At 38.9% G+C, this 26,950-nt stretch overlaps 1 protein-coding gene across 3 annotated transcripts in view; it reads right to left on the bottom strand.

Moving 5' to 3' along the window:
- The window catches only part of grid2 (glutamate ionotropic receptor delta type subunit 2), a 562,418-nt gene extending 542,810 nt beyond the window's left edge, over window positions 1–19,608 (bottom strand). Inside the window, exon 1 of one of the 3 annotated variants that reach the window (XR_002873852.1) lies at window positions 18,401–19,600. Coding sequence is in view for 2 of the 3 variants with exons in the window: in XM_023958368.1 (XP_023814136.1) it covers window positions 18,401–18,488 (88 nt within the window). In the remaining variant the exon portion in view is untranslated. Of the gene's footprint in view, window positions 1–18,400 lie in introns of all 3 variants that reach the window. The other 2 variants (XM_023958368.1, XM_023958369.1) reach the window with 2 other exon arrangements.
- Window positions 19,609–26,950: the final 7,342 nt, after the last annotated feature.

Genomic DNA, 26,950 nt, shown 5'->3' on the forward strand with positions numbered 1-26,950 from the left:
CCCAGCGGCCGAAAACTGTCCGTCACCGATCCTTACTCATCAAAAATCCTTCAGAAACATTTCTGATTCTTTGTAAAAAAAATCTTTTTTTCAGAGCAATAGACTGTACCGTCGCGTACTTTATAATGCACATTGGGAGAGTATCTCTGTGCCTCAAAACCAGGAGGCGGTGTTTCCTCCTCCATCAGTTTGGTGCGAGAAGACATCATCTTCCGCAAGAGGCCGGGTTCCTCCATCATTCATTTATCCGGATGATAATTATTCCCCACAATTATCTTCCTCAGTGTATCAGGATATTTTCTGAGTCACATGATGCCATTTCTCTGTGCAGGGGCACAAACTTTGGTTGGTAGTTATTCAGGGCACGTGACTGAAGAAAAAAAGATCTGTGAACACGAAAACTGCAAATATTAATACGCAAATAAGCGGGGGGACACTGTAATGAATATTTAAATAAGAATATTAGAAAAATCTTAATCAGACTGTCTGCTTGCATGGCAGAGAAACCGTACCAGAATGCGTCTCTAAAATGTTCATCCAAAGTGTGGGGAGTTTCTTTTGGCATTTCCACTAAAGATGAAAAAGTCCCTTTTTAAAACACGTCTGTTAGAAATACTGTTTTGAGTTCAGATTGAAGGATTGTGGTGAGTGTGTTCTAGTTGTTACAGTCATTTTTATTGAGGTGTTACTCTGTCTTTATTTACTATCTGTAACTGTAGTCAGCAAATCTTTAAAGATGGAAAAACTTTGGGGAACATTTTCAGGATTTGTTAAATAATTCAGAGCAACATGTATGTTTGTTTTGTTTGATGCTGAAGTTAATCAGTTCGTTGACATAAAAGCCTGATATAGTTTAAAGTGTTAAATACCATTTCTTTCTTTCGAAATCTATGTTTTTTACATTCCTGTTTTAAATAAAAGGTATAAATGATTGTGTTTGAATAGATATTATTTAAATTTTCCTACATCCAGCGGCTGGATGGCCCAGTTGGCTGTGTGCAGGACTGGCACATGGGAAACCAGGGTTTGTTTTTCAGGGGGGCGCTTTGAGCCTCATCCAATGTGGGTCACCATAAAATCCTTTGCACTACTGCCCAACTATGCAGCTACAAGGGCCTATGCCGGTCCCCAACCCAGATAAAATACAGGGTTGTCTGGAAGGGCATTCGGTGTAAATATCTCTGCCAAATCAAATGTGCTACTCAGTAAAATCGAATTCGTTGTGGCGAGCGCTGACAAGATATGCTGAAAGTTGAACAACAACACATTTTCTTAAAACTGTTTAAACATATTCCAATTTAATAGTAAGGATCATAGTTTAATCTGCAAATTGTTGGTCTTGATTTAACCTAAGTAAGCCTTAATTAAAACAGTGACCTAGTTGGAACGAATTTTACTATTAAGCAAAGGATTGCAAACCTAAAAGGAGCAGAAGCACTACCTAATGCCCATAAGTCTATTCCTGCCTCAGTCTACCAAAGCTGATCCCCTCTAACCAAAGTCTGTATCTGAATCATATCAGTCTAACAGTCTAAAGAAGAAAAAAAGCACGTGGAACACAAATATCCAACCACATGTCCTCAAGCCACAGTTGAAAACACTACACGATATTCCTTGGAGCAAAGTGCATATCATTTTCTCAATTTGGTTGTCAAGGATAACATCTTACTCTCATGGTTTGCTGGCTTTGAAATGAAGAAAAATCAACACCTCCTCTGTTTCTATATTAACCACTGCAGAAATGTCTGTATTTTCCTCCACAGAACTCTGTGATGTTGTGGAGGGAAAAAAATCTGTTCTGCTGTAAACATAGGATAAAGTGAGACACAAAAAGTGACGATTTTAAGATCACCATCTAGAAAGTAAGGGCTTCTCAGCAAAAACAATGGGGCTTTGCTTTAAATTGCATCCTGGGCTGTTAATTGGGCAGTTTTTCTATTTGGAGCAAAATATTTTTTTCTGTTTTTAAACAAAATACTTTGCTATTCAGAATGAATGTGAAACTTCCCAATTGGAAAACGTTTTTACATTTGGCTTATGGGGACACAGGTCTGAGAGTAACTTACACCCGTTTATATTTATTAACATGTTTATTTGACAGTCCCTTTTGTTTTAACAGATCTGGCTGAGCCAGGAACCATCATTTGCCAAAACTCGTGCTTGGAAAATATTGGATTTGTTGCACTGAGCCATTTCATAGTGATGTAACAACTGTGTATGTAATAATGTTATACAATATAAATGTGTGAAAAGTACTTACTAATGTAGATACATATACTACAGGAACGCTGAAATTAGCTTATTAAAATGCTAAGACACCATGTAACTTAGCAACTAAAAAATGGCTACTGCAATATTAACAGTTTTTTTCATGTTCTTTTACTTTGAAAATAAAAAAATTGCTGGAAAAAAAGGCATTTTTTTAAAGCCAGCAGGTAATAATAATCCGTGACAATACCAGAAACCATGCTACTACATTATTATCTCACACAAAAGTACAATTTAGATGATTAATTAACTCCTGTAAAGTTGTCATTTTTGTTTTTATTCTACAAGATGTCTACATTTCAGCAGCGTATTTACGGTGATGCTGTAGGCTCTGGGAGCGCGCAGCCAGACGCACAAATCAGTGCATACCAAAGTACAGTAATAATACACCCACAATATGATATCACACATATGGACTCGCACAATCAAGCATATTGTACAAAGCATTATGCACTGATATAACCCTTTATGCGCGCATACAGCTGGAGAACACGCACAACAGCTTGATTTGGTTTGACTGCTCTGTGACGCTCTGGGTTTAGACTGCTGTTGAGGGTGCATAAGGCCCTGCAACTACACCGAGACGGAAAAGGAAGACTGTCTGTTCCTATATTCTTATGTCTGAACTGAATATGTGAGACAGGACGGCCCATGATAGGAATTTAGTGTCTCTGAACATCCCTGTTAACAGCTGACTGCCTATGTCTACAGCCTGCACCGCTCCATATTTGATATGTGTATTTATCAATGAATACAGACACACAGATGGCAAACATTTGCACTACACTTTTCCACTTCAACTCATCAAGACGAACGTAAATTGCATTTAATTTAGTCATTTTTGTCATATTTAACCTGTAAAAAAAAAAAAAGAGAGAAATCATAGCGTCAGCTAGGAATTCTTATTTATTCGAAAATTTTGTGCCACAACTGATAGACTTAGTGTCTCACTAATACTGCAGTAAGCCTTGTTGCAGAGCTTCGCTCTATGTTGTATTTCCCCTTGAGTTTAAAGTAAAGCAGGACATTTGTTGACATAATGCAATAATCCACCTGTCATGTGTCTGAAATACTTAAAAAGAGAGCACAAATCCCTGCTACAATGACGAACGTGTCCACATATCACAGCTGAATGACCCGAAGGGTAAAATTAGATCATGTGGACATGCAGTTATTACCTATTTCTATTTTTGCCATTTTATTTTACTCTTTTTGTTTTTATTTGCATCTCTTTGTGGTCTGCAGTGCACATCCTGCTCTGCTAACCCCTTGAGTGTGTATGTACTGGGGCACTCCCCACTGCGTGAGAGATATCACAAATATGATGAAAGATGAACGTTTAAGAGCAGGAAACAAATCAGAATGAGCTCTCCTCCCTAACATTTTTGTGCATGTTATATATATATATGTATCTATATATATATATAGATATCTATATATCTATATATATATATATCTATATATCTATAGATATATATATATTTATATATAGATATATATAGATATATAAACACAAAAATTAAAATAAATAACGCCCACACACTCTCTGCCGCTCACACACACATGCGGGAGGTCACTAGAAAGCAAAGGAATTAATAATGAGACCAAAAACAACAATATCCTGACGATTAGAGCTAGGACCTCCGGACTAAAGAGGATTTTCAGCTTAACTTTTTAAGATTTAGCTACAATACTTATGCTCCAAACCACTGCATAATTGAATAAGACATTTGCATAAATATTACAAGTACCCACTTTGTTGTTTTTTTATTACTGGGAAAAAAATATTTCAGTCAAGTGAGTAATGGTTATAAAGGGGGGAAAAAATAAAAGAAACATATCAGGTGTGCAGCTAATAGTTGAGAGAGATGGTACCAGGGGTGGATCCAGAGGGGGGCAGCAAAAACCTTTGCCCCTCAACTTCCCCCATTTCTTGAGATTATATTGGTATGATTATTGAAAAAGGTCAAGAAATTATCAATACAAGCTTCTTTTAGCAATGCAACTGCTTAAAGAAGCATTAAATAAATACATATTTTTGAACATTGCATTTATAAGGGTTTTCCACTTTGCTGTTCTCATTTACCGTCCTTCCAAAGTCTTTTGTCCCCCCCCTCTAAAATGTTCTCTCTAGGCCACTGGATGGTACACATAAGCCTTGAGCTTTACAGTATGGTCTAAGTGAGTGTTTCCACTCAAAGTTGGTCCGTCATGGTGCATGTGAGGTGAAGCTCACAACAACATTAATGGAGTTCATCCAGCAGCTAAGTTTTCTGCTTGGCTATGGTACTTCGTACCATACACAAAGCATTTGATGCTGTTTTAGAGAAGATTGCAGCTACTTTCATATCGCTTTCTCTTGTCATGATGACTCACAGCCAGTCAATGGTTTAAACACCAGCCCCGCCCTAACCGGCCTGCTCCATTCTTCAATGGACCTACAATCAACAGGGGGTCATAGAAAAATGGTACAGATTGGTCCGGCTTAATGGATCCATTTTATAATGGAAAACCTCAAAATACCAGACTGGAACTTCTCAGTGGAAACAAGGCTATAGAGATTTCAAATTGAGTTCTCCCAATTGGCACCTTGTGACTTCCCAATGCAACAGTCTTAATGGTGATTTTACTTGGAGCAATAAATGTTTGGCACGAAGCACAGTTTTCCCTGCAGCTATGAACACATGGGCAAGGTTACACATTGCACATACTTCCCATTACATCTCACTTTACTGAGGAGGTTGGAGATACAAGAAAAAATTAACAAAATGAATTAAATGTTCCCATACTCTGTTAAATTACAAAGCATGTGATTACTCCTCAACTAAAAGTCATAAGTAACACAGCAGACCCATGGTTTCCATTTTAAATCCATGCAGTATTTCTCTTTGATCTGCAGCTACGGGTTCCTTTAACCCTTGTGCTATCCTAGGCACTTTATCGTTGGGAGTTGGGTCATCTAGACCCACTAGACAGTGCTCTGAACCTTTTTTCTTCAATGATTTGTGATCTTCACTGGTGTCCATGGATTACATGAAATCTTTCCACCTTTATCCACCTTTGTCATGGTAGGAAGAACACGTCAAAGTAAGGGTGGGGTCATCTAAGATAGCACAAGGGTTAAGCAGAACCTGGACCAAACTGCATCTGGCTTTTGTCACTTTGTTGATATATCTTTTTTATTATATAATTTGGTTTTATGAATAAAAGGGGCTTATGGACTGGAAGAGACATTTGAGCTCAAAGACATCCCCACTCCTCCATCAGTGACAAGACTTGTTTTCAAAGCAAAACTCAGGCGGCTGTGTTTGATAAGATTAGCATGGCTGCCAAGCGCTAAGATGAAGTGTGAAAAATGTTATCTATAATACAGTCAAACATTGCTATAATGCTTTTGATAAAAATGATTTTGAAGAACATAAAAATAAGACATAACAAAAAAATGGAGTTAATTAGACGCCCCCTTCTGGTACATTTGAATGAAAACATGATTCAGATTTTGTTTTGTCGCCAAGTTTTACTCATTGCATTAGAGGACGGTTTACATCATGACATAAATCTAAGTCTTTGTTAGTACTGGGCAGGTGAAAATACAGTTTTAGAATATTCAGAGGTTTGTTTCTGATTGTACTGTGATACATAACAAATACATATGTAATTTGACCTTAAATGTCATTTTTGTATAGTGAGATGGTAGTTAATTATTTGATTATTCACTAAAAACAACAAACAACAGTCGAAAAGCTGAGCACGAGAAAGCAAGATTAATGAAGTGAAAGCAGGATGAGTTTTTCTTTGATTGTAGGTCAACACACTTGAAAGCCTGGAGTGGAGGGAGCACGTGTGAAGCCAGGGGAGCTGTGGGTGGGTTCAAACGAGGAGATGCAAAAAGGGGGAAGTAAAATTACAAACAAAACAATTAAAAGCTGGGCAAGTCTCACAGGAGGCCATGTGATAAGTGCATTTATTAATGTTAAGTGCAGTAACTGTGAGGGTGACATTTCATTTGGACAGTAATTTTGTATAAAGTCTTTTTAAGGTTTCCTGTCTCTTTTTTCTTTTTTGCAGTTTCACCTCCGGTCAAAAGTATGTATTCTACTCCTCGCAAAGGAAAATGTATTGATGCACCAATTTTGAAGCCTTGAAAATGTACTTTAGTGCTTCATCATGCATGACAATTTATAATACTCCAAAACGGATGCAGGTTAGGTTTTCAAGAAGTAGAAGTCGGCATACAGTGAATCTGAACACCCCCCACCCCCCAAAAAGGTTGTCTTTTGACAAATTTTGAGGCTTTAAAGTGAAACCATTATATTGAGAGCTGTGGACCAATGTTGCTATTATATGTTCCAGTGGGAATCCAGGCTGAAAGAGCAGAAAGTCAGGGTGAAAGCCCATCAGTCCAGGGGACCTTCCAGTAACAGAAAAGGTCTAATCATGCTGTCTTAATAACAGATTTCATAGTAAGGCAGGAAGGCCTTCTGGCTGTGTTGGTGTCTGACATAAGACTGTCTTCTAAATCTCTAAAGTTCAGAGTCCCAAGTGTTTCTTTGTTTTTTTCAGCAATTCCTACAAATCCTTCAGCTATAAAGCTGTAAATTCCTGCACACAATTACTGTCATATCATTTAATAATGTTCAACCATCATAGATAGTGATGCAAAATGCAGGAAGAATACTCATAAATACTGCAAGACCTCCAGCCCAGACAGCCCGCTTGGCGCCTGCTTTACTCCCCACACAAGGCTAAGAGCTCCTGCTGCTTTTGGAGAATGTCTGTAAATAAATAGCTCTATACAGACCGGCTCAATTCATATTAACTTTATGCTGAGACTTGGCTTTAAATTGTGCAGTCTAAAATCAAGCGTTTGTACGTTTGCTGTCAATGCTTTCCTACAAAAACAAGTAACAAAAAAATTGCAGCTTCAGAAACACAAAAAACAAAGAATCATCAAATTATAGGAAGAATAAACTCTTCAGTTTTCGCACTATAAGGCACACTTAAAAGTCTTATTTTAATTCATTTTTCATGATAGTGCGCCTTATAATCCGGGGCCTTATATATTGATTAATTCTGGTTGTGCTTAGTGATGTCGAATCGACTATATTTCATCTTTTAGTGCTACTTAAATACTAAACTGGCTATTCGAGCATCCCCAAAATTAAGAACTGCCTAGCATATTTCCAAACACTGCTTAGACTCCATGCTCATATAAACCAGTGAACTCTGTGGCTTGTTCATTTAAAAAGTACCATGAGCTAATGTATTACATTCATGCATAAGTGTTGTAAATAGGCACAGCAATATCTAATGTGCTCAACAAGTGTGCACAAGCCAAGAAGAAACTCTGAGAAAAACAAGCAGATGGCCGTGTGCAGGTATAGCTTTGTGACATCTTGCCAAATGTGTTGGGTAAACAAACCAACGGCACAGAACAAGTTCCAGACAGTGATTACCAAAGTTTAACCCCTGTAAGTTCTAATGCCTGTGTCTGTAAACACTGGCAGCCTCCTAGGCTTATGCTTTTGGGGGGTAGTGCTAAAAGGGCAAGGGAGAGAAGCAAAGATATTAAAGGGAACGGGCGTGAAACACTGAAAGATACAGAAGGAAAAACACCACACAGCAATAAATGTTTAAAGATTAAAGGTCGGGCAAAGGGCAGGTTGGATGATTGAGAATTGGAGGTTTAAATCCCACCGACTCCGGCACTCTCACACATTCTGCAGCAGTCAACCAGCGAAAGAGAAACTGCTGGTAAAGATTATCTTCACAGAAAATAGAATATTCAGATAGATCTATACAAAAATGAAAATTAGGTATGTTAATGAAAATAAACGCACAAGCGCACACACACACACAAAAGATACCCAACAAGGGGAAATGAGGACAAATACATGCACCACTGAACTTAAAATTTGAACTTTGAGCTTTGAGGATAAGGGCAAAACAGTTTTCATTTTGTCCTAGCACATTTTTAAGGCTGAATGATGCAAAAAGATTCATGCTTTATACCAACCACCACTAAATAAAAGGACTCTACACGTCATATACCTCATTGTATCAAGGTGAAAAAACTCAGAAACCATTTTATAAGAGAGAAAGAGCAAAACAACAGTTAAAATCCAGCACAGATGAAAAAGAATGCTGTGTTTACCACACATTAACTTATTTGCGACAGCTACAATAAACCACAATAAACCCTTAATGGCAACCAACTGCTTCATCTGTATTTGGAGCTGTAGCTCTTTTACCTACTCCTGTGCCGCTCTCTGTTACTCTCCCAGACAAACGGAAACACAAGTGCATTTTAGCAGGTCCACCCATCAGCTGCCCTCACCACTTTTACACACACACACACACACACACACACACGTCTTCTTTCAGGTTTTTATTCTGCCGTTCCATCATCCAATTTCTATCTGCCAACGTTGTAGCACACGCCAGAATGTGGAAACTAACTGTGCATCTACATCATTTTGGAAAGCACATTTTAAAGCTGTAAATAGAAGTTTATTGTTGGAGAACATCATAAACTAAGACACCTAGTTAATACTTGTCCTGTAACAGGAAGTCACGGCACTCAGAAAACATATGACACAGTTACAAACTAAAAAGCTTTTATTTTTTAAAATGATTTATTGAATTAAAAGTAAAACTAAAAAAGGGGTTATTTGGAGAAGCTGTATTTCAATTAAATTTATAGTTTTATAGAAAAATCTACAAATAAATGTTACAAGCAAAAGCCTTTATTATTAGTTCTTCGGATTTTAGTGTCCTGTAAAAAGTTTTTACAGGTAAATTTAATACGCTCAAGTGTCCTTTTCATCGTAGTATGCACACTGGGTTAAGTGTGTGCATGTGCAGTGCAGAACGGGCTTGTCATCGTCATGCGTCCTTTATTTGATGGGTGCTGTGAAATGCTGGCAGCCAATTTTGCATTGTAGAAGAAATAATTGAGAAGAGTGAAGGAGGAGTCCATGCAAAGCATAAAAGCACATGCTGCCATGTGGCCATACAAAGATTGGTTTCAGGGGTGTGCTCAGAAACGAGCAGCTTTCGAGTCCAGTTCAGTCAAATAAGCCAGCCACTTAATGTATTACCTTCCTCTCGTAAATGCATGCCCAAGAAGTTTGCATGAAGTGTACTTTTTGCAGGAATAGATATTTTATGCACATGCAGGGCAGCTTTTGCCCCGCTGAGACAAAGTGCAGATTGGTGCAGGACAAAAGCACCATTTGTGCTGGCAGAGAGGCAGTGAACACGAGCATAAAAAAATCAGGACAAATATAAAGAAAGAAGAGAGCAGCTGCTACACAGAATGGGTGAACACCAGACATTAACACCCACATAAAGCACATGTCATGATCCAACAAAAATGAACAAATGTGCACACCCACACACAAGTGTGCATAGAAAAAAAAATAAAGAAAGTAGTTTTTTGGAGCTTAAAATTATGGGTCTTTTCTTTAAAGTTTCCCTCAAAGCTACGGGGATCATGTTGAAGAATGTGTGGGGGGGGGGGGGGCTTTGTGACTTTAACCCCTCTAAATGTGGCTAATTTGCAATGCCCCATTACATCCAGGAGTCAACTTCATTTAGCATCACCTTGGATGGAAAAAACATTGAGTGTCAATGGCCATTTTGGAAAAAGAGCGTATTTGTGACGTAAAAAAATAAATGCTTGGGAGACCACAAGCTTCTGCTATGTTATATTCCGATGCATCCAATTGCAGACAAACAGATCCATGTACGTCTTCGTTTTCCTTGTCCGATCTGGCATCTGGCTCAAAACTGGATGGCTGGATAGCTCCAATATTGCTCGCCATTTTTGTCACACCAGCAATACTAGATCTGGGTTGTGATTGGCTGTGATCTAGCAGAAGAGAGTATAAACCTATGGATGACGAGATGTGAGGGCAGGGTTATTCTGTGACAAAGGTCCCGCCCACAATTTACAGGTGAATTTTTTATGAACTACTGCCGCTGCATACTCATAAGTAAAAGACCACTCGGAATGCTTTTAAAATGGATCAAAAGATGATCAGAGTGAGACTTACTGGGTTTTTAGTGTGAGCTGGTTTGATTTTCAGAAAACATTGATGTTTGTATAAGTAAAAGTAAAATGTAAAAAGGCAAAAACTCTAGAGATCAGCAGTGTGGATAAAATTTGGCAGATTAAATCAGATAGGAATGGGCAGACTGGTCTGAGATGATTGTAAGGCTAAAGCATCCAAATGTCTCCTCCCCACAGTCAAACTATGTGGAATATAGTCTCTGAATACACAACATTTCAAAAGCAGATGATCCACAGCACCAGAGACTTGTAGCTGCTCTCAAACCTGTCAGCTAAGTACAATACATTACGCTTAAATTTTCAAAAGTCACCAAAATTGAACAAAATAAGTTTTCAAGACATTTTCTGGGCTGAAATGTAAAAATTACTTTTTTTTAAATGAATGCCGGTAAATTCAAATTAAAAACTTAAGATTTAATGGTAGGATTAAAAAAAAGACTAAACATAAAACCTTGCTTGTATCATGAACTTTAAAACAATTTGGCTGTTTTTTGTAATATTTGATAGAATACATTGGGCTCCTTAGTGTTAATTCGGCATCTTTTAAGTAACTATCCTTGTCTTGGTATTTAGTTAATGACCATGTCCTTATCTTTATCACAGTGCGCCAATTCCATTTAGGCCATTTTCAAAATATATTTTTTTAAACTGATCTAAACCAAAGGTCAGGTCAGGCTTTTGGCAAATGTTTTATTTTGTTTTATTTAAAAAGAGAAAATCTAGGAAGTTGATAGTCATTGCAGTGAAAAGCAAATGCCCTTTTCCAAAGATGAGGTTTGGCTTGTGTCAACTGGATAATCGCACAATACAATCATCCAGGAACAAGAGCCTTTGCTGCACCCACCCTTTCCCAGACCATCTGGTCTGTTCTGGTGACGCGGTGGCAGGGTTGACCCCTGCCTGCTCTGCAGTCGACCTCTGACAAGCAACTAAACTTTTCTCACAGCGACCTGTCAGTCCGGTTCTACCTCAAAGAAACATGCATGCACATTCTCTTTCTCTCCATCTAGTTAACAGTTCTGCCTCAGTGCATGAGTACAGATGCTGTGTGTCTTCACCAGAAGACACTGCTAGCTCTTGTAAGGATTCCACATAAAACACACTGCAGCTCGTGCACACAGAAATATGAGGTGCTAAGTCGTGTAGATCAAAGATAGCATGGACAGGTACAGCAAGCAGCTATATAACTCGGAAGATATGAAGCATTTAATATACTGTGTGGTTCCAACCGTGCTGAACTCATGCATAAAAGCAAATAAAATAAAATAAACGCCTGCAGACGTGCACACACACATACATAGACACACAAATCTAGAAAGAGGTTTAACAAGACAAAGCTGTATTGACAGCTGTGAAACCTGTAGACCAAAACCGAAATGAAACAACCATTGAAAACACACAGTAATCACAGACACACACACAAAAACAGACATAAACACATATAGCGTTGCTTAGAAATACATTTTGAAGAAATGGCACCAAACTCAAATGTAGTCTTCCAGCTCCTTTCATGGACAGTAAACATGTTCTCAATTATTGGCAAGCACAATCACACCCTAGTTTTATCAATTTAAAAACGTCAATCAATGACCACCAATCTACCTATTTTCTAATCTTAAATTTGTGTCTATTTTCACTCCAAAAGACCACCACATCAGGGTTTAGAAACAATGTTTTATTCAATTTCTAAGAGCAACACACAAAAAAAGTGTTGTCAATCTTTAATTAAAAGGGATCATGGCAAATACAAAACTGTGCAGTTTAACATGGCTCCCTAAAGTCAATTATTGTTTCAAACTGCTGTAAAGGTCATCCACTAAGGAACTCAGTTGCAATGTCTAATTTGTGTCATCTAACAGTCACTGCCATTTGTCTTCCCATAGAAAACAGCCATGCAATTATGCAGGGTAAACACCAGAGATGTGTAGCAGTAACAAACAGATCTCTGTGGACCTCTTGGGCTGATGTCACACTCACTGGCCCAATTTCAGGACAGCATGCACTGGTTTGGGATATTTAAATTAGGCTCTTAGATGTTCAGAGACATTAACAACATGCAATATCCGAACAGTCAGATTTATTCTATTTTCTGGAAAACAGCACAAACTATGCAAAAACTATTCTATTAAGAAACAAAATCCAAAAGTACGAGGAATCACACAAATGTCGACATGCTTTCAATAAGTCAGACTTTACAGAAGCACTTAATATGGAAGTTCACCGAAAAGTGGCAAACCGCCTTGAATGACTTTCAAGCCAAGTGTGTGAAAAATATGCACAAGTGCACCAACAAGAATGAGTGATGCGGTTGCCTGACTTCCATGTTCAGTTCTTCATTTAGTTCACTTAAAAATTTGTAGCAGTCTGGTGAAAGAAAAAAAAAAACAATTATGGGAGAAAAAAAATATCGTCTGAAACAAAGAAATTAGTGTTTGCAAGGAACATTGTGGACTTTGGTTGGAGTCGAATGTGCCGCTTTATCACACTGTGCCATTTATCTGTTGACGTTAAACAAATGTCCATTGTTCATTGCCCATGACAGATAATTTGGAGAGCAAGGCAACAGATGGACAAGATATCCCTTTTTTTTTGGTTTGTCTGGGTCTGATATAAAATACTGGAATTGCAAATGTGGCAAAATTGGAATATTCAGTTGAAAATTAGCCTGCAGCAGCAAGAGTACAAGAGATTGTGATAGTAGCAGAGCTATATACTAGAAGGTTATATTACTGTAAATAACAGAAGATCGACATTTATGGAAGAGACACAAACAGTTCCGTCTTTTTTTCAGTTTTTTAGCTGTAACACTTTTTTTTATTCTGACCATTATTTGTTAATGTCGATTTTGAAAGCAACAAAACTTTAGTATTTTCAAGCCCATCTGGCTCACTAAAACGTTAATTTGTCCTGGTGACCATAACATTTACTGTTTATTTACATTTCTTCGTCTTATTTATAGGTTTATTTACATTCACGCTGGGCTCACAAATGCACATTCGAGTGACCACTTCCAATGAAAAGTCTATGTTAACGCATGCATTCAAGTCACTATGCATGTTTTTGAGTATATTGTCGGGCTCTACGCACAAAACACGCAGCCATTGAATGCGTGCTGAAAGTTAAACCAGTTTAACTTTGACCAATCAGGGACTGGAATTTGGTACCGCCCCTTTCAAAACAGAACAGGAACTAAGGTTTCAAATCAATCATGAAGGAAAAATTAATAACTGCAGTCTGTGCCCGGTCTGAATTACGATACCAAGTTGTACATACATCGGAATAGAGCTGTTAAAGAAAAGACCTGAAGCAAGATTATTGGCAAGATTGGCGAGCTCTGCATCGCTTCGATATTTCGCACCAAGCCTCTTCCAACAGTAAATACATTCGCTAGTATGGGTATCAACAGATCTGTGTGAACACCATATTCTAAAACACCGTACAACAACCCACGTTTAGCGCTTTCTTGAATGCATCACACATGCTTGGTGTACGTACAATAACAATTCAGAATACCTTTTACATGAGAATTCTTAAAGGATATATTATACAGTTTTGCAAGTATTCGTATATCTTGCATGTTTGTGGTTTGAAGATTTTCAGATTTGTAATTCATTACGGAAAAAAAAATCTCTGCAAATTCCATTTCAAACTTTCATATTAAAGCACGCACTGATTAAAAGAAATTTGACAATAAACCCACTTATGGTTTAAACATTACAAAGACTGTCAAATTCTTAACTTCTAAATAATAAATCAAATGTTCAAACAGAAAAAAATAAAACCCTTCTGCTTGTGCCTTAAGTTGTGTAGTTTCCGCTTCCGGCCGATGATGTCTAATGCCATCTTATTGTCTGCAGCTGGGCCCCTCCCCAAGTTTTTTTGGTCTCATATCCGATGCATGATAAGTTGATTCACGCCAAGAGACCATTCAGACTCTGCGTTTCCACTTTAGTTTGGGCTGCCTCGTTCACGGCGCACACAAACACACTTCCTGCCTGCGTGATTCTTCATCTCCGCAAAGCACCCCAGCAAAATCCATACAAACTTCCCTTGTAAAGCAATGAGCAATTGGCATGCATCACACGATACAGTGAAGGCCAAGAGGCAAGCGGACTCCCCCCTTTCCCTCTGCATGCTGATCATTAGAGAGACAAAGTGAGGAGAGTGACAGAGAATAAGAGAACCAAGAGGAGAGGCAGTAGTGCCAGCTCCCCAGCGGCTCAATCACATTTAATGCCTGGACAGTGCATGATGGAGCTGTCGCCGGTCACTGCTGCTAATATCGGCTAAATAATGGCAACCCTTTCCTGGAGTGACACGTCCTAAGTTTGTGGAAAGTTAAGATGGTTTGAAGGCACAGAGTACGTCTGTGTCCAAGATTTTTTACATTCTGTTTGACATTGTTTTTTTTCTTCTTTTGATGTACACACCTCGGATCACCAGACTCTCTTCCCCTCCTCCCTGTCTTCCATCTTTAACAGCAACAAAAAGATTAAAAAAGGATTACTCCTGACATATCAATGTGATGCGCCTGGCGAGTATGGCTGGCTTTTTTTGTTCTCCCATGCTGCCCTAAGTCGATGTGAGACACGTGCACATGCTAAGAACAAACGAGGTCATCTCATTAGACCTGAAAAGAAAGCAGAAAATGTAGAGGAAGCTTATTTTTTAGAAAAATTTTGAAAAGTAGAAACAATTTAATGTAAATTCTTCCTTTTTTTTTTTTTTTAAATCGGAAAATGATGCTATGGATGCATTTTTCTCCTGCAGTGAGGATGAGCAGGGAGACATGATGGCCAGTGTGTGTTTAAACGTGAGAAGGACAAAAATATATATATATAAACACATTGTTTGGGGGACGATAACCTTTTGTGGTGATTCAAAGTACTTGTGGCGAGCTTGGAAATGAACTATTGATTAGAAATAAGGTACTGGTGAAGAGAGACAGAGGAGGAAAAGGTAGCATGACTTCAATCGCTGCATCCAAACAACCACTCACACCTTTCCTTTTGTCCTTGAACAAAGAACATACAGTATGCCAGTTCACATGGAAACAACAACCTTCAAATATGGTGATTAAATAGAGCTGTAGGCATCTAATTAGTGTTAATTGGAGACATGGACACTCGGTGAGACTATTGTCTGTTCTGTTGGTAAGAAGAAGAAAAAATAAATCAGTACCTGGACTTCACATGTGGTTTTTCTCATCATTCAGATTTTAAAAACCTACGACTGGTTTGATCTGAACTCCATAGACTATTCCACAGAATCTGTGTTTTTTAGCATAATTTAACACTAACCGCTGCAATTCACCATATTTAAACATAGGAATTGAAGCTTTATTGATTTTTTTGCACTTTTTTGTCTGTGTAGTGTATACACATGTATTTATATAGGTATGTGTTTAGAAAAAAAGAGTGAAAAATGTATATAAATCTCCTAAAGTCCCATTTCAATCATCTTTTGAGCTATTTTCACAGTGTTCCAAGTGGTCATTTAACTGTGGATTGTGCCATATTTAGGCAAAATCAAAAAACTTGTGCTGTTTTCTAGGACGAAGTTTCTGCAGAGCGGCAGGAGTTCAGCAGAAATTATAGGTGGGACTCTGTCACAGAGTAAGCCCGCCACCCCTTCCCGTCATCCATCTTCTTACACTATCTCCTAGCTTGCAGACCCTCTCAACCCCAATTTAACATTACCAGTGCAACAAAAATGGCAAATAATATTGGAGCTAACCAGACGTATAGTTTAGACCCAGACGCCACCAAAGACGAGGAAAACAAAGGCGTACATGGATCTTTTTGTCTGCAAGTGGATGCATCAGAATCGAGTGGCATTGTATTTGTATTCGTGACATCACCAAGACAATATTTTTCAAACCGCATTTGAATAAAGAAATGCTAAAAAATGCAATTTTAAGCTTAATTATCCTTATAAACATCCTGCATCATGAAAAAATGCTACAAGAACTAAGAAGACTAAGTGTGATACAACACAAAATGTTAAGAAATGTATATTTTTAAAGATGGTCAGAGACAAAGGAGGTAAAGATTAATTATTTTAAAACTTTATTTTACAGGTAGCAAAAGACGCAGGAAAGGACAAGTTATTTATCAACCAGAAAATATCACGTCAAATGTGAAAACTACAGCAAAGCCTCTTGCAACATAGAAAAACTAAAAGGGAGACGTTTCAACAGCTGATGGTGAGTCCTGCTGGCCTACATGTAGATCATTGTCTATCCTGCCAAGTCTACGTCTCGTACTGAACAAGCTATTCCCACGCTTCAAACCATCTTATCTAAGGAAACGTGCAGGCGGCAAGGAGATAAAGTTTCAAAGAGTTTACAGTGAGACACTTGCTGAACATCAGGCTGCTGCTGAGATCAAAGTATCCAGTCGCAGGGCAATCCGTCTTGCTGCTGCCACCCCCATCGGGCCAGAACAGAGTACTGTGCAGCCCTGTCGAACTAAGCCCTTGTGGAGACGTGCCGAAGTCCAACTGTGCTGTGCCAATACTCCTTCCAGAACTTCATTTAAATACCATTAATACAAACTGCAGGAATTATTGGGAAGGCAGCTCATCATTGCTCAGTGACTAACACCATCATAAATGTTTGCTTTCAGCTTAGTCCGACTAGATTATGCTTCTCAGTGTTGGTCTTGCCCCTCGCCTACAAATTAAAGATGACACAGTCGCTTTCAGCTTGAACAGATCTCATTCATTTGCTGCTGTGTCTGATTTGAAGCATCTGTTTGGACCAGAGCCCGGGAAAGACCTCGACCCAATCCAGCTCTTGGCAAACTGAATTCAGGTAGCCAGCAAATTGGCTTATCTATTCTGACCCCGGCCAGCTGATTTACAAACAGGCCTCTTTGGCAGCACAAAGCAGCGGATTATGTCAGCGGTCCCATAATGTGGGACATGTGTGCTGTGTGTGTGTGTGTGTGTGTGTGTGTGTGTGTGTGTGTGTGTGTGTGTGTGTGTGTGTGTGTGTGTGTGTGTGTGTGTGCATGTATTCCCAAGTGTTCAAATGTGTAAGGGATCTTTACTAAGCGTTGTGGTCAAAAAGCAATTCAGCATGCGCAGGTGCTTATCTTTCAATTCAATTCAATTCGATTTTATTTTTATAGCCCAAAATCACAACAACAGTCGTCTCAATGGGCTTCGAAGTAAAACATGAACTCAAAAGGATAATGAATACAAAGAGTTCAATAAGAAAATACTAAAATTAACTAACAAACTGACTAAGCTATACTGGCATCCCTGCCCTTAGACCCCCCTTCGCGGTAATCTTTCAGTTGTGTGTGCGCATCCAACACCCCTTGCACACTGCTCCCCTTCCTGTCTATACATTTCTCTATTCCAGATGTGTCAGTTATTGGAGGCCCCTGACTTGTGCAGCAATTTTGTCTTCCCACCACCTTGCAACCTCAGGCGCCCCCCCTCCTGAAGTCTTAGGTGTCACTTCATCCAGTGACGTACAGTCACAATCAGGGATCATTAGACCTTGCCATGATGAGATGTGTTATCAAATGTCCCCACAAACGCGAGTTTGGTGCCATCAGGCTGATCTGGTGGATGCGACATGAAATGAGGCAAAGTAAAGATGATCCAGGAAACCTTCTAGCGCCATGTTTAACCACCTGTTCTCCACAGGCACGAGACGTTTCTGCAAAGTTGCAGGAAAAACGCTGCTTTATTGAAATCCCCCATTCAGCGAGCAAGCAGTCCTTCGGGGTCAATGCAATGAGACCCTACTGATATCGATCACCACAAAAAAAGAATTGATCAAAGTCTTAGTTCAGCCAATAACCCAACCCAACTACAGCAAACTGATTCGATAAAACTGGAAATGTTCCGCTGAGGAGGCTCCAGCGTGACAAGCGCCGTGCGTCCTGGTTGCGCCAAAGAAGTCCCATTGATAGTGCGTCAAAAAATAAAGCAGACATTGCGCGAAGCGCTGTGATTTTAGACACATCAAGGCTGCTGATTCCTCACAGAACACGGAGACTCCCCTCCCTCACGATCCAGGAGAGGGAACGCGCAGAAACTTACCGATATGGATGATCGAATCCGAGAGCGCAGGCTTCCACTCCTGGCTCCAGAAAACAGCAACAAGCAGCATAGCCAAAAGAACTTTCATTATGTCCACAGACGGGTGAAAAAAGCAGAACGGAGAAACTGCAGTTCTCTAGTAGAGAATGGTGAGTTAAAATCCCCCCGAAAAGGCGCTTCTTTTAGTCCATCTGCAATGTGGTCCGGAAATCTCCGATTATCTCTGTCCTAATATGCTTTTTTTGACCCTCGAGTCGATGGATTCCCGGGTTAGTCTGAGATTTCAAATCCTGTTGAAATGTCCCCCCCAACATGAAATCATATTCTGTGCGAGTAGCGGCGCTGAGCTGCAGCGAAAACAGACCGCATCAGTACGCCGACGCGTTAAATCGAGCTTTGGGGGCTGGATGTGGCAGATCCCTCACAGGATCCGGAACCATTCGATTAAAAAAAAAGAAAGAAAAGCTTTTCTAGAATAACAGGTTGGCCTATAATGACCCAACATCCACACAGCCTTGCAGACCTGGCGACGCAGTTCCCCCCCCTTCTGCACCAATCGCCAAACCACCAGCGGCGGAAGCCTCAGAGGATGGAGCCGATGAGCAAAAGTTCCATCCCTCCTGGGGATTTTTTTCTTTTTTTAGTGCTCCTTCCCTTTGTTTTCAATGAAAAATCCCCAAAGTTAGGGTGCAAAGACGATTTCTTTTTTGTTGGAAAGAAATGATGAAATGCGTTGTCACATGGCACCACGGACAGGTTCCATATTCCGAAACTGTAGCTTCCAGAGATGACAGAGAGCGAGGCAGAGATTTAGGGGGGGTTTCAGCTGATAAATGAAAGGAGAAGTGCAAAAGCCACTCTTGTGCTTTTGCTTCGGGAAGTAGGCAACCCCCAATCCAAAAAAGGGGGGAAAATCTGAATAAATAAAGGAATGAACTAGACGCAGAGGATGCGCGCAACGACACTCTGAGGTCCGCACTCAGTATGCGGGTACTCGCGTCAGCCCCAGCACGGTGGCTGATGAAGAAGAGGTATGCTGCTCGTGAGGGAGGAAGAGAAGGGAGGGAGGAGACCCAGAAGAAAGGATGGAGAGAGAGGAGGAGGGGGGAAGAGAGAGAACCGGCTGCAACTATGAGCAGTAGGAGTTGCCAAACCAGTGCGCACATCCACTGTCTGGAATTACCTAGGTGAAAGCGAGATGAGATGGGGAATATGACGGAGGGCGGGGGATATGGAGCGCAGCCTAACAGAGAGACAGATGAAAAGAGGGGTAATCTGCCAACATTAGCTCTGTCATGAGCTCCTCGGGCAGCCATTGACCCGCTGTCTACCTCCTGTTCAACAAGAGCTCGTGATGCGTGCAGGTTGATGGCTGCATTATCCTATGTTTTCTGGCTTGTTAACCAACCTCTCCTTGTCTCTGATTTTAATGTATATGGGGTGTAGAGATTCATTTTAAGAACTGAATAAATAAAGGAATTCAGATCATAATTTGTGGATCGCAGTATGATTCATAGTTGATATTTGTTTGTTTTGATGGTCAGATTCTATTACCTAAAATCGATTCAGGACATCTTTTTGCCAAAAATCCAACCAGTGTGACTCAGAGATAAACACCTGGGCACTGACCTGTGAAGCTTTCTAGATTCCTCGTTTTTCCTAATCAAGAGTAAATTAAATATGTGTTCAAACAAACAGGTAAACAAGAATTAATGGCTAATGTATTCACAACTTGTATGTTTTTCAAATAAACCTACCGCAGCTCAATCCAAATTGTATTTTCCAATATTTCATTGATTTATTTCATTTCAAAATGATTTGTAATAGCATAGGTTGAGTGGAATAACTTTCCTCAAACCGATTGATCTGGTTGGATTACAGTAATTAGAAATGAATCATTGATTAATCATTACTCAATCATTTATGACCACTAATTTTCTGTCAATGCATGTGCATTTTTGTGACTACACTTTTTATTTTTATATTTTTAGGCTAAATTTTCAACTAAATTAAAGCTCTGAAAGGGCCAGAAACAGCAAGTTCACTCTTGATTTACATTTGTGTCATCTTCCACAGCAGCAGTTTGATCGAAAGAACAAATGCATCAGAATCATTGACTATGTGCTGACTGGACTGAGTGAATCCGATGCTGCCCGTAGAAAATTATTTACTTCCGGCTCCAACCAAATGACGTCAATTCAGTCGCCATTTTTTCCCTGATATGGACACCACCATATTGGTGCCAGACGACAGCAATAAACAGTAATTGGTCCGAGTCGGTCTGAGACATTCATTCTATAGCAACTAATCTTACCAATCAGGAGAAGGCTTGTTGGAAATTCACACCTCTACCGCTTGAAAGTGGGCTCGGGAGAATCTGTCAAACATTTGGAGTGTTGGATGTGGCGGTCTGTGGGCCCCACTTACTTTTAAGGTATTTGGTTGATCCGTTTATAACTTGAATAACTGGTAATAAAGAAAAATATGCTTAAGAAAAAATAGGTTTAGCAAGGATGTGTACAAAAAAAAACGTTGCAGAGCAAGAATGGTCATTCTGATAAATAGAATGACTGAGTAATAGCTGTTTATGTGTCAATAGAACTCTATGGGATTTTGGATTCTTGGAGCCAGCAGATACTTCCTATTTTGAGTGCGAGGGGGGAGGAGTCTATCAGTTCAGTTCTCACATACTGTAAATGATCAGAATACATTTGTTTCCACCTAACATCAAATAGGTCTAGACTCTGCATACTGGTTTCTATTTAATTTTTATCCTTTTCTATCTTTTAAAGACAGTGCAAAAATCTATACATTTCCCTACTTATGTAACTCAGACATAATGCTCAGGTCAGTGTTGGGGTTGGGTAGGTAGAGACAGACAGATGACTTTATTCTTCTCTATAGGGAGTCAAACTATAAAATGCAATAGCACAGAATGCAGAAAAGAGATGTGATAGGATACAAGATATAATATGTCAATGTATTCTTGATATTTTTTTTTTAATCAGTCTTGGCATCCTTTGCCTTGATGTCTGCATCCCAGATGGTCCTCTTGTTGCAGGCATGTAAAGAACTAAGTTTCCTCAAGAGCTAAAACTGCTCTGGTAGTTCTTGTAGAGGGCCTCTCTGTGGGTTAGGGTTTGCTGGACCCACAAGCTTATATGTATCCACAAAGTCCACATCCTTCCCACTGATGCAGAGAGGACAAGGCAGGGCATTGTTCCTTACAAAGTCCACCATCATCTTTCTCGGTTTTGTCTCGTTCGGCTGCAGATGGTTCTCCCCGCACTCTGTCCACCCCCCACCCCACACACAGACATCATGACGGCCGAGTCATCTGAACATTTCTGCAGATGACAGAGTCAGTTCAGTACATGCAGAGGCTGTGGTGAAGGGAAGCAGCCGTTCCCGGAGTAGCCCCGAGGTTACTAATCTGACGGTCAGACGCAGTACGGAAGCCTCACAAACTGACGTCTGCCCGTCAGATAGTCATGGACCCAAATGACAAGTGTTGCACCCACGCACATGGTCTTCAGTTTAGCCCCCAGCCAGTTGGGTTGGATGACGCTGAAGACACTGAGAAGTCAAAAAATATGATGTAGACTGAGGTGTTGGGTCTGTCCAGATAGGTGTAAGCCTTCTGCACCAGGTACATGATTGCATCATCAACCCCAACATAGGGTTGACCACTCCCACACTGCAGGGGGTTGTGTGATGTGCACACCAGCAGCGCAATCATGATCCAGAACCAGTTTCTATTATGTTTCTCAGTTAAGATTTTCCCAGAAGCTAGATGGTGCCTGACAGCAGTATCAGGTAAATATCTACAAATTATTTTAACAAATTAATCAGAACACAAAAAGTATTTTCAGTTGTATAGAAGTTTTAAGCGTTTCGTTAGAATTTGTGGCTTTTGATTACTTTTATCTTTATTACTATTTTGGTTCAACTAGTTGTGCCTCAGTCACGTGCACCCGTTAAGGGGGTTGACCCATATGACCACTGCCAGTTTTTGGGTTGTCCGGGTCCCAGAGGGTCGAAGACGGCTGTGGCTGGATCTTAAAGGAAGTGCAGGTGTGCTTTGCAGTTCCATCGAGGATCAAACAGCCACCTTAAGGGATGTCATTAAAATGGAATGTACAATTGTCATGTTTGTGGCAAGTGTATCGTAAAGTATTTTTAAGAATAATTTAAGTTAGATGATGTGGGAACATTTTAGTGAGTGATCTATGGGCCACCTGCATGCTCCATGCAGGTTTGCCCATTTCAGCTGCAGACAGCCCATTCCCACCCGTAAGGGCAGCTGTGACTATGGTATTAGACTCAGTTTGCTTGGTATTTGTTAATGTATTTTATCTTATTTTATTTTCACAGCATTACCTTATTATAAAAAAAAAAAAACACATAAAAAAATGCTTAATCAATTATTGAAGATGGTTAAATTGATTGATTTCTAATGATATTACTTCACTTGCTCCAAAAATTGAAAAATTGATTCATGATTTTTTCCTAATGTAATTTAGAATACATATTTTAACTTTGATACTTGAGTATTTATTGCTATGAAGATTTTTGAAAAAGTGTTATGTCTAGTTTACCGATATAGTATTTTTTTAATCTTATCAATGACTTTTATAAGTAACATAATCTGCATATATTTTGTATAACTGATCTGCATTTCCCATGTTGATTTCTAAAATAGTTATTCTTACATAATAATTAAGTAATTCATCTTTGTCATGTGCTTTATTGATACTTCAGGATCCTTAATTCTGTCTGATAAAAGCTAGGAACCGGATAATGATAAATCATGTAATAAAATGGTTACGGTAGAACAGGGGTGGGATTATATAAGTTCGCTTCCTTCCACTACCTTTCAAGCAATATTTATTCATATGTTTAATTATCCTCAGATTGATAGGTCATTGTATGAATGTATAACTGATGAGTGTATTGTTTTTGTGTTCTATTCTTATTTGATTGCTTGAAATAAACCATTTACAAATCTAAATCCAAATATTGGGTTTCAGTTCCCATCTCCACAGTTCTTTTTGCTTTTTTTTACATCACTTCTGTGCATATGTAGTTCTTTGGATTCAGTCCAATTCCTGTTTTGGATGTTTTGTGTCCAGTTTTAAGTCTCACACTTCATCTTTCAAGGTCAGATTCAGTTTTTTTTCTTTTACTTGTTTCAAACCTGCTGTATTCCATCTCCTTGTTGAGGTCTACGTTTGGCTTCAATTGCAACCAGAATCCTTGATGGGTTTCTGTCACATTTTGGTTGAAAAAACACTATTATGACGACAGAATCTACTAAATGATAGTTACTTTGAACTAATTTAAAGTCATGAGTTTTTTTCCTCCCTTTTCTTTTGGCTAGAGCTGGAAAAGAAAAAAGAAAAATCACAAGAAACTAAAAAATACACTTTTCCAAACCAGGTTAGAGGGTACTAGAATGTTCTGCACCTCAAAAGGTACACAACCTGATTTGGTTTGATGGTTTATACACTGAAATATCTGCATCCATTTGAACAGGTTTTATGTAGTTAAAGTTGGATATGTTGCTAACATTTTAAGGCACCTGTTACTGAAGCCATTAAATAGACCACTGAGGCCATTAAGTGTGCATCAGTGTGTGTGGAAGCTTGCGCCGTCTCTTAACGGAACACCAGACTAATGTTATTAAGCCTGAGCACCATCAGGCACTTTCAAATGGCCCACTGCCCACGGAGATGATTTACTCTCACACAGAGGCGGATTTGTAGATTCGTGAAGGGAAAAAAAAAAGGTAAAGGTTTTAATCAAATATCAAAACAAACTGCTGCAAGATTGACTTTTTCAAAACATCGCAAACAGCATATTCTAATCCATTCAATTTTGCAGGGAAATTCGCAGCTGTGCATACAGAACTCACACCACCAAAATCAGCACCACGATACCATCAATCAGCACACTTTGAGGGGTTGCAGGGAATTCAACGAATCACCACTTTTCTGCAAATAATAATAGCACCCATCTTATTTATTTATGTTCCATGTTTATGCAGCAATATTTTAGTGGTGCTTCACCTGCCCACCCACAAAGCTAATAATGCTAATGGTTGTCTAATGTGGCAGGGAGGAATGCGTCTGCAGGCATCAGAGGACACAACCCAACCCCAAGCGCACCAAAGCAACGCTGCACACATATCCAAAACACAACACTTTTCCCCGCCACTGTAAATAGAACCGTGGTGCAGAGTTGCACTCACACACATTGCAAATACACAACCTGGGGCTAGACTATGTTTGAAAAATAACCTTTTACCAACCTGAGAGGGCTGGGATGAGCAGAGAGGGCAGACGGGTAGAGAGAAGGGATGAAAAAAGATCAAAGAGTGTTCTGAGAAGAGAAGGAAAGTTTTCGTCTTTAACCTTCTCTAAATATGATGGATTTGGGGATTTTCTCAAGGGGTAAGAAAAGGTGTGTGTTGTGTGAAGATAACAAGAAGGAGCCTTGCATGTAGCCGTTTTGTGTGCTTTGTGCCTGTAAAATTAGCATTTTAGCATTTCACCTCTGGCTAAAATCTTTATTCCACACCATTACACTTCTCTTTGATTAGTAATATATTAACCTCTGTATTACATCTGAGCCTAAATGAAGTCTTCTGATGTGAGCCGTGAACTAAAAGTACTTTATCTCCTTTCTCTTTGTGCGCTCAGACTAGAGTTGTGGGGTAAGGTGTGGAGAAATCAGTGGAGCTGAAAAGTCAAATGTGATCGGCAATAGCAGGGAATTAAAACATTGAGTTATCACATGTAAAACTAAAAGCAGGTAAAGTGGAGCTTCAGGGTTAGGGGTTAGTGATGACCTCATCTGGGTGCCGAAAAGAGCCTCCTGTGTGTGATTAAATAGAGGTACTTTTTTTTAACATAATCTTGGATAATTATTAGCAAAGGACTTGTAAAAATCCATTTAATTTTTTGAGAGAAATTAATCTCTTAAAAGAAATCATTTGTGGGGGGAACTTGTGTCTCACAGTATTAAAATGAGATGCTTCTATACCCTTAAATTTACTTAACCATCATCATGATGATGGAAAAATCTGGAAAAACAGGAGACCAAACAGACATATGTAGGGAGTGCCCGATTATTATTAATAGATTAAAGTTAAAGAAGAAAACAAAAATGTACTTTAAAAGGAAATACCATCAAAAATACTGCTTTACCTGACACCTAATGACATTTTCAAGAGGGAACAAAGAAATGAACGTTTTTAGTTATTGTAAGAATGTTTTTTTACAAAAAAAACTGGAAAAAATATTTAAAAAAAAAAAAAACAACAAAAAAAAAAAAAACGAAGGACTGTCACGCACGAAACCTGCGTTTGCTTTCCAGGGGCGCAGTGAGCTCAAATCCAGTTTGGGTCCTTAGTTAAGACCCTTTGCGCTGCTGCCTATCCGGGTCTCCCTGTGCTTTGAAAATACAGGGTTGTGTCAGGAAGGGCATTTCGGCAGAAAAACTTTGCCAAACTACCTGTGCGAATCAGTGAAAGAATTCATGACTCGCTTTGGTGCCTCCTGATGAGATGAGCTTAAAGATAAACAACAAGAAGTATACATCATAGAAGAACTGATAGATGCTTTTAACGACAGATGGAGAGGAGTAAAAGAATGTTAAAATGTTTAGGTTTTAGGTAATTTAATGAAGAACCAAATGAATAACTTAATACAAATATGCATGCATGACTGTGGACATATACTTAAATTTGACAATAGATAAATGGGTAAACGAATGAATGGAAGCTCATTTAACATCAGACTCCTTTTTCTTTTTCTTCTGTTTTTTCCTCCTCTCTTAATTCTATAGTCTATTGTTAAATTCTTATATAAATGCATGCCATGTTTCTTTAAGGAATGTTGTAATATCTTCTTGTTAGTCAAGTGATTTGTTTTGTTTGTTTTAGATTCTTGGTTTAATTTTTACCATTTAACATAAGAAAAGAAAAATAGATTTTCAGTAAATCTACCTTGATAATCACAGTTATTTTTTTAGCGGCTCCCTTTACAGAATTTAAGGAAACAATCGTTTTATTAAAACTAAATTATTCTTTAATTGTGGATTTTTGATGCCACCTTCCACGATTGTCACAGATTAGCACATCTGTGCAAAAATTCTCAAAACAACAAAAGAATCTATTGTTGGCACACTGATTGAGGTTTTTTTTACAAACATGAAAACCTCTGTTATGACAAACACTCTGGTTTTGTATGGCAAACATCAATATGAAGTTAAATGTAAAATCTTAATAAACTAACAGTGAAACAGCCAGAAAAAAACAAGGATCAAATCAAATGGAAAAACGTGTAAATCTTTTTTTTTTTAAAGCGTTTGTGCCAAGGGTCTGTCTTGTTAATTTTCTTCTTTAATGAAAGTATAAATGAAGTCCACATGGATTTCTTTTTTATAAAAAAGTAAATGAAACAAAAAGCTGAACAAACACAGAAATGTGAGCATGTTTTTTATAATGATGCTGATTTTTGATCTATTTGACTTTAGTACGGTGCCCAT

The sequence above is a fragment of the Oryzias latipes genome, chromosome 9, assembly GCF_002234675.1.
Source record: "Oryzias latipes chromosome 9, ASM223467v1".
Lineage (NCBI taxonomy): Eukaryota > Metazoa > Chordata > Actinopteri > Beloniformes > Adrianichthyidae > Oryzias > Oryzias latipes.